Raw genomic sequence first — 18,515 nt, forward strand, 5'->3', positions numbered from 1 at the left:
TGGTTGCCATGAGGGTGGCAGTCAGGCAGATTCGGCGGCAATTCGGCAGTGGAGACGCCAAAGGCGCGGCACCGGCAGACCTCCCGCAGGCGCGCCGCCGAAAGCCGCCTGACTACCGTGCTTGGGGCGGCAAAACACATAGAGCCACCCCTGGATGTATTAAGAACTACGCACCACTTACTGAATGTGCTGGCTTACCTTACAAGAACACTGAAGAAGAGCCTTGATTCAGGAAACATCCCTGTTCGGGAATGCCCTTAAGCGTGAGTTTCAAGTTAACTAAATGCTTAAGGGCCTGATCCAACGCCCACTGAAATCACTGGAAAGACTCCTACTGATTTCAGCGAACGTCAGGCCAGGCTGTAAGTGCATCCCTGAATAGGGATGGACTTAAGCATGTGCTTTCCTGAATCCAGGCCATAAGAGGACTGTCTTTTTGTTTCTGTATTCATGAAGCACCTAGCACAATGGGAATCCTGGTCCATGACTGTAGGTGCTATGGGAATACATATAAATAGTCAATAATAATAATGATAGGCCAGATTATGACATATACACACTGGCCTGTGTAAGAGGCAATGTAAACTGCCATGGGAGCTTTAGCAAGGCTTTTAATCAGCCTGACTATGCCTCAGGAACTCCCTGGTATTCAGGAAGAATGCACAGGCTGCAGAAGACTTAGGATGATGCCGTTTGCTCCCCTCTCATTAGCTAGTGTGGATGAGAGCTGCCTCCTTCCCAAACCTGGGGCTCTAGGAGTCTCTGTGCTCCTCCAGCCACTGAAACTGCAACTGTACCTAGCCCTTACGCAAGGCTGCACATGGGGACAAGGATCCTCGTGTCCTGCCCCAGCCTGACAGCCACACCGGGGTTAGGCCCAGTCTAGTTCACTCATAGAAAGCTGTATCAGCACAAGTGCAGTGTTTGATGTTAATATGCTAGGTTGCAAAGCACAGTTCCATTAACTTCTTGGGGTGCAGAAAGCAAACTGTGCCTTATGGAAGTGACAAACCAATGAAGGTTTGTGGGTAAGGAGGAGGGCGATTGCCACCAGCAAGTTTCAAAAATTACTTTGTAACTGAACTGAAATAATGAAACGTATTTTCTGGGTATGTTTGGAAAAGTTAATAGAATCAGCCTCACACAGACAAGTAAAAGCCTCCAGAGTTCTACTCTGCATATTTAAACATGGGAGTGTAAGTGAAGCATTCGGTAAAATCTACACCAATGCAAAAACAGCACCTGGTATGATTTATAAATTTGCCAACATGATCTTTCACTGAGCATCAAATCACAGAGGAGTCAAAGGATGTAGATAATGGCAATGATAATTTCATTTCTAGAAAAAATCCTTTCAATAATTTTTTTTGTAAAAAGGCACAACTCTCTAGGTCAATAATCTTCTCTCTTTTTGGTAATGGGAAGAGGAATGAAGATCGCTGGCAGGGGAAACATAAGGAAGCAAAGAGGAGAGATCCGTCTACTGCAGCAAATTAACCTGTCAACCTTGTTTAAGAGGGTTGTTTTTAAACTCTGCTAGCTCCAGGCTTTAGTAACTGTTCAACATCTCCATATATTGCATAGACCTGACTTGTTACAACTGACTCACATACTCAGGATCTCTAAAGTGACATGAAAACCATGTTTATTTTGCAACATGTACAAGTTTCCAACACACAATCAACACAGCTAACTGAGAGGTAGCCGTGTTAGTCTGGATCTGTAAAAAGCAACAGAGTCCTGTGGCACCTTTAAGACTAACAGATGTATTGGAGCATAAGCTTTCGTGGGTGAATGCCCACGAAATGCATCTGACAAAGTGGGCATTCACCCACGAAAGCTTATGCTCCAATACATCTGTTAGTCTTAAAGGTGCCACAGGACTCTCTGTTGCTTTTCACAGCTAGCTGACTCATCTGAAATTGAAAGTATTCCCCGCAGAGAATCCCTGTGGCTTACTGACTATTAATTAGCTCAGAGGTTCAGGAATTATTTGGGGTTTTTACTGAAAAATATAATGGAAACATCCTAAAAGGAAAAAACAAAACAAAATCACACACTCACAAAGCCACTGGACAATCAAAATACCATTATAATATGAATTACAATTAACTCTAACTCTAGTTATTTTATGTTTGTACAACACTTAGCATAATGGGGCCCCAACCTGGTTGTGCTCTTTCAGTGCTACAGCCATACAATAATTAAAGCTGGGGCAGATATATTAGACAGCATGTGGAAGGGAGCAGAGGGAAGCTCCTTGTGCCTTCTTATACCCAGGAACACCATTAAAATCAACAGAAGATATGTATCTTGACGCCCCTAGACTGCTTTTAAAAATCTCAACCGCTGTATTTTCATTTCCTGGTCTATAAAGAGAACAAATCTCACAGTTCATATACATCCTCCACTTAGCTCTTCCCAATCACCAGTTGGCACTGAAAGTTTATGTTCTAATGTCCCTGGCCACTAATTACACAGGCATGTCCTGAGTGATTGTGTCTAGGATCTTACAGGACAATTAAGCCTTCAACGTGAAACAGAACTAGGAGACTAAAATGTTTCTGTGCTCCACAGTGTCGTTTCAATGATGGTAGAGCAGAGCTCATGATGAGTGGTGAATTCCTTCCACCACAGATTTGCACTGAGCAGCTCCCCACAGAGGTGTGACTGCCAAAAGGACTGACCTTGACTTTTTGTTGGTGATGGTATATCTGCCAGGCGATATGAACGTGCATAGCACACCACTTTCCAGGTTTCTGGAGAAACAAAGAAGTGACATGAAATCAAGAACCATCAGAGACACGTGACACTTTTCTGTGGTTATAGTTTACAAGCTTCATTGATTAAACGGTCTTCTTAAGCTTGTAATAAGGACCTCCTAAAAGTTGGTCACAAATCAGGAGAAACACTGAGGGCCACTCCTCTGCTGCATCCAGAGAGGAGGGGCCGTGAGGGAACTGGTTTTGGCTCCCTGATTCGGCGACTATCTCCTGCTGGAGATAGCCAGCCATTCCCTCCCAACTCCTGTCCCCTGCATTAGGAAGGAGGCACTGGAGTTGGCTTTGCCAGCGTGAGACCCACTGGGGAATCCCTCACACCAGGACAATGGCAGATAAAAAGCATTGCAGGTCGTCTCTGCTTCCTTTGCATCACCACGGGAGCAAAGTGGGGCAGAGATTCTGCCCCTGGGTTAGGGCTTTATCTGTCCTTCCAGAAACACTATGGGTCATCACCTTCTCAAAAAAACAAAAATCTATCCTTGATTTTATCAGCTCTTCTGATGCCAGCTAGTGCTACTCAGGTGGCTGAGAACATGGCTTACCTCAGCTGAAATCAATGATGCGGTATATGCTAATCCACATCAGTTATTTTGCATAAGTAGCGCACTTCACAACTGTACATCAAGTGTAACGATTCTAAAACACTAGCTTCATCAACAAAGAGGTGAAAAAAAAATCACTTTTTTTTTTTTAAATCAGCCCAGTGCTTAAAATTAGCCTGACTCCCCCACTATAACTTGGTCAACTTTGCCTTCAAGTCCTTCCATAATTTACTTTTAGCTGCGGGATATGTTGAAGAAGTTGGTAGGCCAGTCAATTCACCCTTGTTGTGTGGGTGAAACCCTGCTTAACCTGAATCTGAATCTGTCCTCTTACCTGTATTTCATATTATTACTGAAACACACGCTGTAAAACACCTGCTAGTGCTAGTTGTTTGTTTGCTAAGAGTTCAGGAAGTCATTTCTTAAAAGGAAACATCTAGGATATTCCTTCCCAAACACTGTTAATTAAGCGTATATACTCCACATCTAACATCTGTTCAGATTTAAAAATGGTCACAGGAATGAGGGGAATTCTTCAAGCCACCTGTGGCTTAAAGGCCGTACAACCTGGTAGTATTCTTACAAGCCTGGACTTCACAGGCAGCATAACATGGCAAACAGCTCTATTTTCTGTTTCTAGGTGTTTTTCTTTTTTAGAGTTTTTATAGAGCAAGCAATTACTAAAAAACAAAACCAAACAAAACCAATCCAAAAAAAAAACAAACCCCCAACTTCTGCACATCCATTGAGTCTGGCTCTGCTAGTGAATATACTGATTTCTATTCTCCATATTTTCAAAAAGTTAGACTTCCAAAGAAACTTAGAAAAATTAAAAAGGCATCCGTACTGCTTTGAGATGACCTTTTAATTCCTGGCTTTCCAAGTCTGAACTGGATTGTCTGTCTAAATTTGACTGTAAGCTTCTTGGGGTAGGACCCTTGTCTCAGTTCAAGTTTGGTACAGCACTGAACAACACTGATATGGCAAAATAGATAATAAAAGACTAAATACAGCAGTCTTTTCCCAGGCAAAACAAAAACAGAGTTTTGCCTGGCTAGTACTGCAGGATTTGTCTCAGTAAACTTTGTGAGCCAGAAAGAAAGAAAGATCATCATATTTAACCTCCAGAATTCATTGTGTTAGTGGGTTGTGTAAGAAGCACAAACAATAACTTCAAAACCATGCATATTTCACTTGAGTGACCACAAGATACAGGTATAGAGGGACCTACCACACTATTTAACAAACATTCCACAAATGTTCCAGATATAACATGGCACTCCTTCATAATTAGTCTGCATTTTAATCCACTGGGAGGAGTGTATCAGAAGAAAGTGTCTTACCCTCAACATGGGCCTGAACGGATCTGTCAACTGTGAAGAAAAAATGACAACTTGGTTACATGCCTGTCACTCAAACAATTGCTCTAATTAACAAATTGGTATTGCTTCATTAGGAGATGAAATTAAAATGTTATCATTTTACTTTCAAATGAAGTCCTTTTGGAGAATAATTAGTCCTTTGCCTCGGTATTAGAGCCAATCTCCTTCCCCCTCCCCCGTGACTGTTGTACATAAGTGTTGACAAGCAACGAAACAAGTCTCATAAAGAGCGTTCTGCCCTCCGGCACTATTATTAATTTGTTGATTTAACACTATAAAAATGGAAATGTTGTTAATCTGAAGAAAAACATGGCTATGGCCTTTGGGCAAATTTCTGTTCATATATTTCTAAAGTGGCTAACTCGGGAGAAGATTGGGAAGGGGTCTTGGCCACCTTTCTGCAGACCTGCTGGAAAGGATTGGGTTGGAACTGGCTGGAATGGCACTTTGAAAGTGCCACCACAAACCAGCAACTGTGTCCGTTCAGTGACTCTGGTTTTAAAAAAGGGCACCTGGTGCTCTACTTATAAAATTCGAATAGACAATACAGACTGGCATTGACCGGTTGTCGATGGTTTCTCTGCAACGGATCAGCTTTGACTTAAAAGAGGGATTTTCACACTGGAACAAATGTGGATAAAGAATGTTTACACAAAAAGCATTTTTTGTTTGTTTGTTTTTGGCCAGATATTTTCTGTCATCCTCCTTTGCTCATGCTTCAGCTATTTATATTTTGACTAGCTTCAATAATTAGCAATGAAAATATAAAATCAATTCATTAGTTATTTCTGATATGTTTGGATGTCCCTCTTGAAATGCAGTGATAAAAGGGAAGGGAGGTTTACAGATATAAGAGGATGCTTTGCAGGAAGCAGTGATAGCATAATATATTATCTTGGAACAATCAAAACTAGGCTACAAGTTGAAAGGAAGTATACAGCTAAATGACTTAATGGAAGAAGCTCTCATTATCTTTTCAACTAGATGAATGCACAGAAACAAAAATGCACAATTTCTTTTGGTACAAAGCCAAAGTGCAGCACCAGTTGAGTTGGGACCCAGCATAAAATGCATAATTCAACACCAGCAAATAGCCTTACAATACATAAAAGCTGGGCCATCTATAGCAGCGTGGATTTTTTCATTGTTTTCAAATGGGGAGTTCTGTTTAAAAACTGACAGGATGATGTCACTCATTGTAAACAACAATTAATAGATGAATATAAATTCCTAGCCAGCCTATGGACATTCATCACCAGGATTCATTTGCCTGTAAAATGGAAAAATGCTGACAGCTGAACAGTCAAGACTAAAATAAATAAATAAAGTGTACATTTTGGACTTAAAAATCCAAGAGCACCAAACGATCAACCAAGAGCATCAATATTTCATCAGCTTAATCAATACTACAGTAAATATGGGAATACATGTCATAATCCAGCATTAAAAGCAATTACAGCCTATCAGCAAAAAACTTGTGGATGTTTATAAACCTTACAATAGATTTGGTGTTTATCCTTTTACTCCTGAGGTTGGGAGGCTGTTACAGGAAAGGGCTTTTCCATTGCATGGTATATGCTTTGTGCTAATGATTAAAGGCCATTCATTTAAGTTGTTATGAGCCTGATCATCCACCCATTGATGTTAAGGGTAAAATTCCCATGGACTTTAATTGTGCATTGTCTACACTTATGGCAGTGTGCAGAGTATAGGCACTTCGCATGTAGCTATATGCTGTTGTGAAAGGCAAGCTGCGCCCACGCTTATCACTGCAGCGTGTAGCTGCAAGGCAGTGAAAGGCTCCAGTAGGTGGAAGAAGCAGGGAAAGGCTCCGGCAGCAGAGAGCTTGATCCTTTCCCAGCTGCCTCCCTGCTGCCAGAGCCTCTCTCCGCTACCAGAGCCTTTCACTACAGCACGGAAAGGCTACAGCAGCAGGAAGGCTGTGGGACACTATGCTGCCAAAACCAGCAGGGTTAAGGTGGAAGGCACTGCTTGGTTATGTAAAGAGCAATGTATGGTATATACCATAGGGTTCAAATGTGGAGTGCACTCTAGTCTACTTGCCTAAGCCACACGTCACCATCTACTCTGCTATTTATACCCCTCCTAGGTGGGTGTGCAGTGCCTGTATTCTACAAGCTGCTGTAAGTGTAGACCTAACTTAAGATGCTCTTCTAGCTACCGGACGGGTCCTACCTCAGCACCGGGGATGGCCTGGATGACCTCTAATGTCCCTTCCTGCCCTACATTTCTATCCATCTATGAGAGAGGCTCTTGTATTCCTAAATTATCTGGATTATTAGTTTTAGTGACATTCTCATCTAAAATGGCATAACATTTCCAACATACCCTGGGGTCTTTCTGCAGGAGGGTATGTGGGACAGTTCCTGGTCTGGCTGCGACATCAATAGGATTGGAAGTCTACAAATGTTACAAGAAAATATCATTAGTGGTGACAAAATTAGTGGGTAAACATTCCCTGTTTAGAGTTAATATTCCTTAAAGAATAAAGACGACATTTTAAAAAGGAAGGGAAGGAACACATCATGGTTTAGTAAAATGTATAATAAAGCCTCAATTTTCCAAACTTCATTGTCTGAGATCTTCTGATTATTCAAAACAGGGTGAACAGAATCATGTAATACAAGAGCAATAGTTACATTGAAAGTTCAGTCCATAGTCCAAAACTTGATTAGCCAGACTTATACAATGTCCGCAGTGGGGTATTTGGAGCATCACGCTTGTACTGTATTGCTCATCAATTTTATCACCTGGAAATAATCCACTGATGGCTGTCAGTGACATCAATACACTGAAACAGACTAAGGATTCTAACTTCATTGTCAATACACAGTTTATCAGTAATTTTTTTAGTTGTCACAATGATTTAAACACCCTTAAAAATGATTGACTAACACACAGCTATCAGAAAATGGCAATGCCTCTTTAAACAAACAAAAAGCTTTCCCCATGGTTTAGATTTAAATATTCAGCTAATATAACAAAATGCATCACTTTGGAAAAAGAACCACCCTAGGCATTGTAACTTCCCACATTAAAAAAACAAAAAGAATAGAAATGAGCTGCCGTACAACTAATTAAGCAGCAGAGTTGTTAACAGCCTGATTACTATACATATGAAGAGCTCCACTAATGAACTGCAATCTACATATTCAATCAATAAGCTGGATCGGCCTATTTAAGAAAAAGAGAGAATCTTCTCTGTAGAGATTTACACCCTGATCCAGCAAAGACCACAGGGCTATTGAGCCTGATTCTCTCCTTACTTAAGGATGACTTCATTAAAGCCAAAAGAATTACATTGGTTCACAACAGATCTAAATAAGAGGAGAACCAGGTTCAAGAAATGAATTTTAAAAAACCTTGTTTATTAAATGAACTTGCATCCATTTTCAAATCAGTCATATTTGAAAATTAGTTGGCTAGATTCTGAACTCAGTTACCACAGTATAAACCTGAACTCCATTAAATTATTTCTCATTTCAGCGACACCAACGTAAAACTAGAGTTACCCAGCTGTCGTCAGTGGGATTACTCCTGAATTACATTAGTGCAACTGATATTTGAATCTGATCCAAACCCTAAACCTAAACCAAATGGAAACGAATACACAGGTCATTTTTATTTTTACCTTAGGTTGAAATGCTCCTTGCAGTGAGCCAAAAGGACCAGTGGGAGGAATCATGGGAGGAATACCTGATACAGCTGGAGGATAGGAGTGAAACAGCTGTAATCAAAAGATAAAAGAATGTAAGGGGACATTTTCTAAATACAAATCTAGTAATTCCAGAAAGAAAGAAAGCATTCCTGTATAATATTGAGAAAACTGAAAAGCACTGAAGACATGATCTCACTGCAACAATGTTAGTTAAAGCAGTCAATGAAATGTTCACAAATGTCATGAATGTTTACTTTAGAACTTAAAAGTAGTTTACAAATCAAACAGCCAGCAAGCTAGTCTCTGGATTAGGACATCATAATATAAAAGGATCTTTTGCAATTGTTAATTTTTAAATTGGATAGAAGTCACCGATTTTAAACTATATCAAAAAGGAGGGAGGACGGCTAAGCCAAATAAGACTCATAGAAAATTACTATTTAATTGAAAAAACCAATCCTCATGAGTTCTAAGATTTTACTCCATTAAAACTCAATTAGTACTTTAGATTTTAATAGTATCTGTAGGAAATCAGAAAATATACACAATTCTTACTTCATTAGCCTGTCTTAGAGGATATCCTGTCACATCTAATATTAGAATAGAGATAATCTGATGTGCCAAAACCCATCATTTAAACAAATAGTTGTGGCAGCAAAAAAGTCTAAATTTAGAGTATCAATTGCTAGAGCGATAGAGCCCTGAAGCACAGAGGCGCACAAATCCCTAGGGAATATATGCCTGAAATATACCCTGCTGGCCTCAAGGGACCTTCTTATTTTAAACGAGCTCAGTCACACAAGCTTTTCTGTGCAGTGCACATGCGCAAACTGGAGAACAAACCAAATCAACCATATTGTTCAAATTTCATCCTGCCTTTGTGCTCAGACTGTGAATCCCTTACTCATATCGAGGAGCAGCTCCTCACATCATCAGTTCCATTGAAGTCAATGGGACTACTTGGGCAGCTTCCTACTGTGGGAGTCAGGGGTTGACAGTGTGACCTAAGAGTATGTCTTCACTGAAGAGTTAGCCTGGGATCTTACCTGGGTGTTGTTCCTAACCACTTTCCTATCCACATGCGAAAAATTCTAACCCAGATTTGGTGGTGCTTGAAACCCAGGCTAGCAGGCACATGTGCCATGTGTGACTGTTAAAAATCTACCTCCTAACAGAGCTGTTCTAAGATAAATCTTCCGTATGTGCTACTTTTAAGATCAAAATAAATGCTGTGTTTCATGAGTTAATGGCTGATTGAATAGAAGTGGGATTGGGCAAAGTAAAAGATTGGACATGGGCACCCACTAATTAAAAGAATGGGCACCCACTAATTAAACCACATTCCCATGTAAACCAAACGTTTCCAAAGTTTTGATCAATTTATTTCGCTTAATATACATATGTACATAAAGAGTCCCTTTTCCCTCCATTATCCTCTCCCACAAGGTCAGTTAATCATGTTATAGTGACTGAGAACTGATAAATGATTTCAATATTGTATCTGTACCCAAAGATTTCTTACCTAAACAATATGGTATGAAGTCTCCTTTCATAGCACATTCCCATTGTTGCTTTTAATTCTGTTTTATTTGAACCTGCTCTTTTCGAAGATGCAGAAAACATTTCTGGATTAGCTAATATTGAACTGAAGGCATTTGAGAAGTCATTATTAGGCACGTGTCCTCCTTTACAGTAACTTTTAATGCCTAAAATATGTTTGAAATACGCTAGTGTCTACTGCATTTAATTCTCCATATAATGTGTTAACGCCAAAAGGTGGAGAGAGACATATTATTTAATATATTATTGAATATGACTAATAATAAGGAATGGTTTCCTTACAGTTTTACAATTAAATATATGTGATCTTTATTCATGGCCAGAATTATTATAAAACACAGATGATATTTCTCAATTATCTCTGTATCAGTCAAACTAGATCAGCTTTTATAAGTTATTTTTCATCTTCGGTGTTTCCTTTTGCCCCTGAATATCCTCTATTTGCACACCCTTTTACTCTTCAGCTTTCCTCATTAGAAAATTCAGGGGCCACTTGTGAAATTGGACTACAGCTCCCCTGAAATACACCCCAATGATAATGCAAAGGCTAGCGGCTGTTTCTCTGATCTTGACCCATTCATAAGGATAATTTCTTACGGTATGGCTTTAAGGACCTGAAACAGAGACAGATACTGTGACCAAAGAGGTCAAGAAAGGAGAAACAAATGATTTGAGCCTCTGCTCTAGACCACATGCATCTTTCTTCCCCGTGTATTTTCAAATCTATGACAGATTGGATTCAACTCCAAAACGGGCCTTACATTTGTTCTCCGGCAGTGTTCGGTTATATGGTGACTGATTCTTCTTTCGGCTTTAAGACGATTGCCAGATTTTCTCAAGATAAGTCTAATTCTCAGGGCAGGTCTACATTAGACATTTCTGCTGGTAAAGTACATTTCCAGGCTGCCAAAAGCCCTAGTGTAGATGCAGTTATGTGAGCATAAAAGTGCTTTTGTGGTACAGCTTATTTTGCTTGGGGAACAGGTATAAGCTAGATCTCTTTTGCCAGTATAAGCCTCATCTATACTAGTAAGGTTTGCCAGTATACACCAGCAAGCACCTTTTCTACTGTAGACTAGGCCTTAGTTTAAATAAGGATATGAATCCAGTGGCAATATGTGACAAAACATCTGACTACCCCTAAGGCAACAAAATCTAATAGACTTTACAAAGCATCAATCAGAAAGGGTCATGATTATTTAAGCTATGTCTACACTAGCACTATTGTCAGTAAAACTTTTGTTGGTCCAGGGTGTGAAAAAACACCCCCATGACCGACATAAGTTCGCTGACAAAACTGCCGGGGTGGACAGCGCTATATCGGTGGGAGATGCTCTCCTGCCAACATAGCTACTGTCGCTTGTTGGAGGTGGTTTCATTATGCTGGCAGGAGATGCTCTCTCCTGCCGGCAGAGACTGGCTACATGTGAGACCCTGCAGCGGCGCAGCTGCAGCGGTACCGCTGTAAGGTCTGTAGTGTAGATATAGCCTTAGACTGTAAACTCTTTGGGACAGGGACCATCTTTTGTGTTCTCTGTTTGTACGGCACCTAACACAATGGGATCCTGGTCAAAGACTGGGGCTTCTAGGCTCTATGACAGGGGTCGGCAACCTCTGGCACGCGGCTCGCCAGAGAAAGTACCCTGGCGGGCCGGGCCAGTTTGTTTACCTGCTGCGTCGGCAGGTTCGGCTGACCACAGCCAGCACATCCCTCGGCCCGCGCTGCTTCCCGCAGCCCCCATTGGCCTAGGATGGTGAACCGCGGCCAGTGGGAGCCACGATTGGCCGAACCTGCCGACATGGCAGATAAACAAACTGGCCCGGCCCGCCAGGGTGCTTACCCTGGCGAGCCGCGTGCCAGAGGTTGCCGACCCCTGCCCTATAATAATATAAATAATAAAGAATAACATCTTTTTTACTGTCACGTTCTATTACTGACACATCGTTGAACACGACGGGCCAGATCTCCAACGGCTTTTAATTAGTGCAGCTCCATTGACTTCAACAGAGACCCACCAATTTACACCAGCTAAGGATCTTGCCCCATAGGCTAGCAGATAACAACACAATGCCCTCCGTTACATTTAGAAGGAAAATGTCATGATCTAGTTTGGCAGGATTTCTAGTATCTACAGTTTTCATAAGAGAACTTGCCAATGTCAATTAGAAAAAGCTAATATAGATGATAACTCACTCAATGATTTCCTGTATTCACCATTAACTCCTGTGCTTTATTTGCCTAATGCACGTTTATCTATTTCTCCGGTTCCGCATTCTTGCTTGAATCAACATGCCACATTGATGATAACGTATCTTATAAACTGATGTGAAACCCAGTGACTAAGGGTGGAGTTCTGCTTTAAACAAATCATTTAAGCATGTGAGTGATTTCACTCATGTGAGTAAAGCTGCTCCCATGCATGCGTGTTTGCAGGACTGAGCCCTAACATTTCATACAAAGGCCTTGATCCTGCAAAACACCTATATATGGACTTAAAATTACGCAGATGAGTCTTACTGAAGGCCAAGAGGTGTATTCACATGCTTGAAGTTAGGCATGAGAGTAAATTTTTTTCAGCATCTGGGCCTAAATAGGTTCCAGAGTGAGCAAAATGAACAACAACAACAACAACAAAAATATCAAACTATCATCTCTTTTTTCTTGCCCAGTTCCACTTCTAAACAAAACCAACACAAAAAGCCAAGTGCTTTGCAGAGTTCTGAATAATACTGATGCAGTAACTCATTCTCTAATCAAAATATCATTATGAGAGTTAGAAATTCTCTCCATAGCCAATCAAGTACTTGTCTTTTACCAATATGATAAAGCTCCTGACAATGGGGAAAACAACCTACGTTTCAGCAGGAAATGCATCAATGATACAAACTGTAAAAAACAAAAAGCTTGAAACTTAAGTGAAATCTATTGATTTACAATATATTTTTGATTTATAACACACCAGTTATTAAATTACAATGTTTTTATTTTGTAGCTCTTAACCACAGTGCTAGATTCTCATTGCTGTCATGAACTAGAGCTTTCAAAATGTAACAAGCCCACTGGAACAGTTATGACTTTTGAAATCTGAAGCACACAAAAGACAAGGATTCAGTTTTTATACAGTGAAATATAATATATTAGTAAAACTATTGGATTATCTAACCCTGAAGGGTATGTATGATAGTTTGTCATTTCATTACAAATTTCTTAGGAAGAAATTTAGTCTAATGGCTTATGACACAACTGAAAAACGGTGATGAAATTACTGGTGTGTCCTGTTTTATGTGGCACATTCAGCTCTTATGCCTCATCTTCACATCAAGTTGGTCTTTAAATGGTTTATAAGCAAAAGATCTTTTGATTAAAAAAAGATGATACTGCATCTTTATCAGAAACAAGCACCACAAATGCAAGCCTTTAACAGCCAAAGCTAAAGTGACCAAGAACGATAATGATAATTCCTGGAGCGATGATTAAGAACAAACTGAACATTCTGCTAGTTATTGAGTGGCAAGCCCAGCCCACTATGGAAAAGAGATTACGTCAGTTTTTCAACACAGTAATAAAACTCACACTGTGACGGTAGAAGGGGTCAACTTTTGTAGGGTATTTGTCAAACTGCAAAGGGATCAAAGCACAAACTAGTTACTTTGTATTTTGTTGTTCATACCTTCGCTTCTGTTGGTAATATCAAAGACTGCCTTTCTATTATTTAGCAACCAACAGAGATAAACAAAAACATAATAAGCACGTTTTGCATAAGACTGTGCTTTGGATTTTGCATCCTTCGGAGTAACACAATGTCTTTATGCAATAGAGGAAAGGAATAGGGACCAGAGAAGCATCACATGTTCCAAACGCTATAGTATGTTGGGTCAACAGCTTAAATTCATCAGCCTAAATGCTGCCATTTGGTACTTATTGTTAGTTACCAATACACGTTTGAAGAAGGAGGCCATTCTGCCTCTGGCAAAGGTCATCTGGCCTAACAGCATTTTCTTTCCCTGAAAGCTGACATTTTTGTAGTTTGTAATAAAGAATAGAGTTGTGCTCTACTTATCCTCACATTTCTGCCTGGGGTACGCACCATGGGCGGTGCTGGCGTTGGCATGATGGCAGTGGGCGGGATGGCGTGGGGGAAAGGCGTGAAGGTATGCTGGTGTGTATGTTGGTGTGTGTGCTGGTGCTGGTGCTGATGCTGGTGGAACTCGGTCCTCAGGTAGGGCGGTGGCCCCAGAGAGGCCCCACGATCTGCACTCTGGGAGGCCAAAAATCGTGTGTTGAGTTCTTGACGAAGAAGATCTTGCTCTGAAACAAAGAATAAAGCTGTGAGTTCAGGAGCTTTTCTGCAGTCCTCCCTGGTGGTTGCTGGGTTTGGCTGCCAGAACTAAGTTTAGGATTCCCTTATTAGGAGCAAACTATCTTCTCCCAACTACCACGTGACAAAACATGAGGGTCTTCCTTGGATCTTCCCAAAATGCACTGGAGGCAAGAGAACCATTCAATTTCCCCTTTCTCCCAGGGTTTGTCTTCACTGCAAAGTTAACTCGAGTTATAACTTGAGTGTTGTCTCTAAATCGGGACAGCTCCACACACAAAAGTCCTTATCTCAAGTGCTGTGGTGTTTTTAACTAGCGTCGACTGGAAAGACTAAACAGGCTAAAAGTTGACTGAACCTAACTTGTCAGCTGCTAACATGACCACTCTGTAATATGTATGCGGGCTAACGTCACTCAAGTGAAGATAGTCCTCCAGTGCCTTCCCACAATTCCTCCCATGGCTCCAGGAAGGGGAGAAGTTCTCAGAGAAGGGACTGATGGAGTGGCTCCGCTTACCACAGTGCTAAGAATCATGGCATCCACCCCCAGAAGTCTTAATGCCACACTCGAGTGAGTACAGCACCAGTGTGGACACAGCACCTCAAATATTATATAGCAGTGTGGCTGCTCTCACGCTAGGCTAACTCGAGTGAAGTAACTGAAGTGTAGATAACTCAAGTTAACTCTGCAGCGAAGACAGATGCCCAGAGGGTTCATGTAATGGGAGCTGGCGCACATGCACTCTAACATGATTTTACCATGGTGAGAAAAAAGAAACATCCAAAATTTAGCCTCCCAGAAATATTCTTTCCCAGGGTGGAAGGAATATCACTGGGGCAGGCTGAACTGATCGTTTCCATTTTTAACAAAGCCCTGAGCATGTCATTGGTGGGTACATCCTCTGTCAAACAGCCAGCCCTTGTTCTATTGGTCAAAATAAATCACTTGACTTAAAACCAAGAGCTAGTTTTGTATGTCGTACCACAAAAATGTTTTTTTCCATAACACATCCAACTCTTACCTGAGTAAGTACTACCAGCTGGATGTCCTGCAACCTGCAGTGTCCCTGAAGTCAATGGAGGTGGAGGAGGCAAAGCCGTAGGAGGGGCAAACATATTGGGGTGATGCGGGTGAGCAGGAGGTTGGAGGGTGGGCGTGAAGGTGTGCAATGGACTGTGGCTGGGTAAAGAGAGGGGAAACGGTGAAGCGGAGGGGTGGTGGGATATGTGTGGGGGAGGGGCCTGAGTCTTGGCTGGAGTACTGCTTCTGCTGCTGCTGTTAATGAAAAGAGGTCGGGGGGAATAATTAAGCAATGCAGGAAAAGAAGAAAAGCCTCATCACGCCCCGAACCCCTCCTCGCACACACACCAGAAGTTACTTTTGGAACATGCTAAACAAACGGTAACTTTGTTTATTCCCTTTTATTTCCAATCTACTCTCTAGCTAGAGAAATTGAGGTTGCAAGAGGTTGCGTTCCAAAGTTAAATGGTATCAGCCTTGAACAATACATGAATGGCACCCAAAGGAACAATCAACTGTGTACATTTATTACTTCATTGTCAATTCCTTTGTGCACGAATGCTTCTGAACCATTGTTTCAGGTAACTGAAGCTCAAATTAGTGATCTTTACACTAATAAAAACAGTTATCACTAAATAAAATGAAAGATCGTAGATGATGAGAGATGGGCTGGAGAAAATAGTGACGTCTACCTGCTTATTGTATAATTAATGACTCCCTCTCTGCTCCCACAATATAAAGCTCAAGGTAGATTCTGCAGCAATAAATATTTGTGTATGTACTGGTTGCAGTTTTTCCCAGTTTAACATACTACAACAAGAATTTTTTTTAATGTCTTAAAATAGCTAGTGCTTGTGTTTTACTTTTCACTATTTCATGTAATAATCATTCACGCTTCTGCTGCATGGGACTCTGAAGGAAAACAGCCTGATCCAGTAACTCAAGATCTTGAGCAGTTGTGGGTCAGATTCCACCCCCCAAATCAAAGCACAGAGCAGCCAAAAAGCTGGTTTAACTGGCTCCAGAGTAGGGGAATCCCAGTTTGGATAGATGGAGGAGGATCCAGTGGTTAGGGCACTAACTTAGAACTGGGGAGATCTAGGGTCAAGTCACTGCTCCACCACAAATTTCCTGTGTGACCTGGACAAATCACTTAGCCTCACAGTGCCTCAGTTCCCCAGCTGTAAAAATGGGATAATACCTCACAGGGGTGTTGTGAGGATAAGTACATTAAAGACTGTGAGGTGCTCAGAAACTACAGTAATTGGGGTCTTAGAAGTACATAAGAGAATATACAGGGCCAGTATAGCAGCTCCTCCTTTGTCATAAGGTCTTCACCCCAATGCAGCAAAGGAGATTAAGCGAACAGTGGTTCTCAAACCAAAGTGGGTCACAACCCCGTTTTAACAGGATCGCCGGGGCTGGCGGTAGACTTGCTGGGCCCAGACTTGAAGCTGACGTCCCAGCCCCACTGCCCGGGGCTGAAGCCAACGCCCAAGGGCTTCAGCCCTGGCTGGGGGGGCTCAGGCTTTGGTCCCCCATCCTGGGGGGGAGGGTCAGGTACTAATTTTTGTTCTCAGAAGGGGGTTCTGGTGCAAAGAAGTTTGAGAACTGCTGAGCTAAAGCAAACTAAGGCCGCTTTACATCTGAATGAGTATCCACACAGGGGTTTAATGTACTTGAACTATGCACCTTTCGTTAATTCCTCTGACCTTTCCTAAGGCCTTGGCTACACTCACGGATTCATAGCGCTGTGAAGCGCGAGTGTAGTCGTGCCGCCAGCGCTGCGAGAGCTCTCTCGCAGCGCTGCAAGTGCTCCACCTCTCCGAGGGGAATAGCTTGCAGCGCTGCGAGAGAGCGTGCAGCGCTGCAGGCGCTGATTACACTGGTGCTTTACAGCGCTGCACTCGCTGCACTCGGGGGGGTGTTTTTTCACACCCCTGAGCACAGCAAGTGCAGCGCTGTGAATTGCCAGTGTAGCCAAGGCCTAAGTGTCCCGGGCAGACAAGCCCTGAAAAGCATGTCGTCCTATGTGCATATTCAGCTAACAATTTGGGCATCTTCGCTACATTTTAATAGGCTTTCCTTTATTGTGTGCAGTAGTATATAACAGTTTACCTACCTTAAACTGTTGAGGCTTAAGCTGCTGCTGTTATACGCTGACAAAGGCTGAGAGAGACTCTGTGAGGAAGGGTGAGGCTGCACCAGCGGCAGGTTTTGATGGACAGACTGCAGAGGGGACTGGGGCCTGGGCGGACGTTGTACTTGAGGCTGAGGCGCAGGCGGACGCTGGGCTTCTTCTGGGCCTTGCAGCGGCTGTGAGGCTTGAGACTGTGGCGGCTGGGCAGGAGCCTCCGTACACTGAACCAGTACAGGGCTTGGGGAAGGCGCTTCAGGCTGCGGCTCCAAAAGATGTTGGGCCAAAGGCTGAGAAACCTGAGCACAAGCGTCTTTAGGCACCACAGGCTCGAGGATTGGTTCTTTGTTGCTGTCCTGGCTCTTCTCTTGACTCCTTTCTAAGCCTGATATTTTCGGGACAGCCGGCCCCCTCGCATCTTGGTTGTCATTTTCAGCTAGCGTACTGACACCTAATTCTTTACCTGCAGCGCCGAGAGAAAGAAACACAAAATGGCTACGTGTGCAAAGAAGTGAGAAAAACCAAGTGAACCCATTGGAATGCTTACATTCTAGGCAGTTTCAGTGTTTTGTCATAGTAGGCTTTTATAGGGATAACATCAACTTGAAATGTAGTCAACTTCCAAAAACGAGTTGAAAGTAATTTCCTGTAGTACACCTGCCCCTGATATTTGTGGTATTACAATCACTTTTTACCATTAATAGATCTGTACCTATATATATATATATATATATATATATATATATACACACACACACACCGCTACCTCGATATAACGCGCCAAAAAATCTTAACGCGTTATAGGTGAAACTGTGTTATATCGAACTTGCTTTGATCCGCCGGAGTGCGCAGCCCCGCCTCTCCCTCCTCCCCCGGAGCACTGCTTTACCGCGTTATATCCGAATTCGTGTTATATCGGGTTGTGTTATATCGGGGTAGAGGTGTATATATATATATATATATCTTCCCCCTGCCACCTTTATTTCAGAAAAGATCTGCACAGTATCTAGCACAATGGGATGCTGGTGCATGACGAGGGCTCCTTGGCGCTATGAAGATACAAATAATAAACAGCAGAAACTGACCACATCC

The 18,515-nt window shown here is 42.1% G+C and overlaps 1 protein-coding gene across 5 annotated transcripts in view; it reads right to left on the reverse strand.

The window, feature by feature from the left end:
• The window catches only part of AUTS2 (activator of transcription and developmental regulator AUTS2), a 980,988-nt gene that overhangs the window by 14,291 nt on the left and 948,182 nt on the right, over window positions 1–18,515 (reverse strand). Inside the window, exons 7-14 of one of the 5 annotated variants that reach the window (XM_034752724.1) lie at window positions 17,409–17,886; window positions 15,288–15,538; window positions 14,014–14,255; window positions 13,521–13,565; window positions 8,360–8,455; window positions 7,057–7,128; window positions 4,669–4,698; window positions 2,688–2,759 (exon numbers count right to left, since the gene is read on the reverse strand). In XM_034752724.1, the coding sequence (XP_034608615.1) occupies window positions 2,688–2,759; window positions 4,669–4,698; window positions 7,057–7,128; window positions 8,360–8,455; window positions 13,521–13,565; window positions 14,014–14,255; window positions 15,288–15,538; window positions 17,409–17,886 (1,286 nt within the window). Of the gene's footprint in view, window positions 1–2,687; window positions 2,760–4,668; window positions 4,699–7,056; window positions 7,129–8,359; window positions 8,456–13,520; window positions 13,566–14,013; window positions 14,256–15,287; window positions 15,542–17,408; window positions 17,887–18,515 lie in introns of all 5 variants that reach the window. The other 4 variants (XM_034752725.1, XM_034752723.1, XM_034752728.1 and 1 more) reach the window with 4 other exon arrangements.

This window comes from Trachemys scripta, chromosome 18, assembly GCF_013100865.1.
Source record: "Trachemys scripta elegans isolate TJP31775 chromosome 18, CAS_Tse_1.0, whole genome shotgun sequence".
Taxonomy (NCBI): Eukaryota; Metazoa; Chordata; order Testudines; family Emydidae; genus Trachemys; species Trachemys scripta.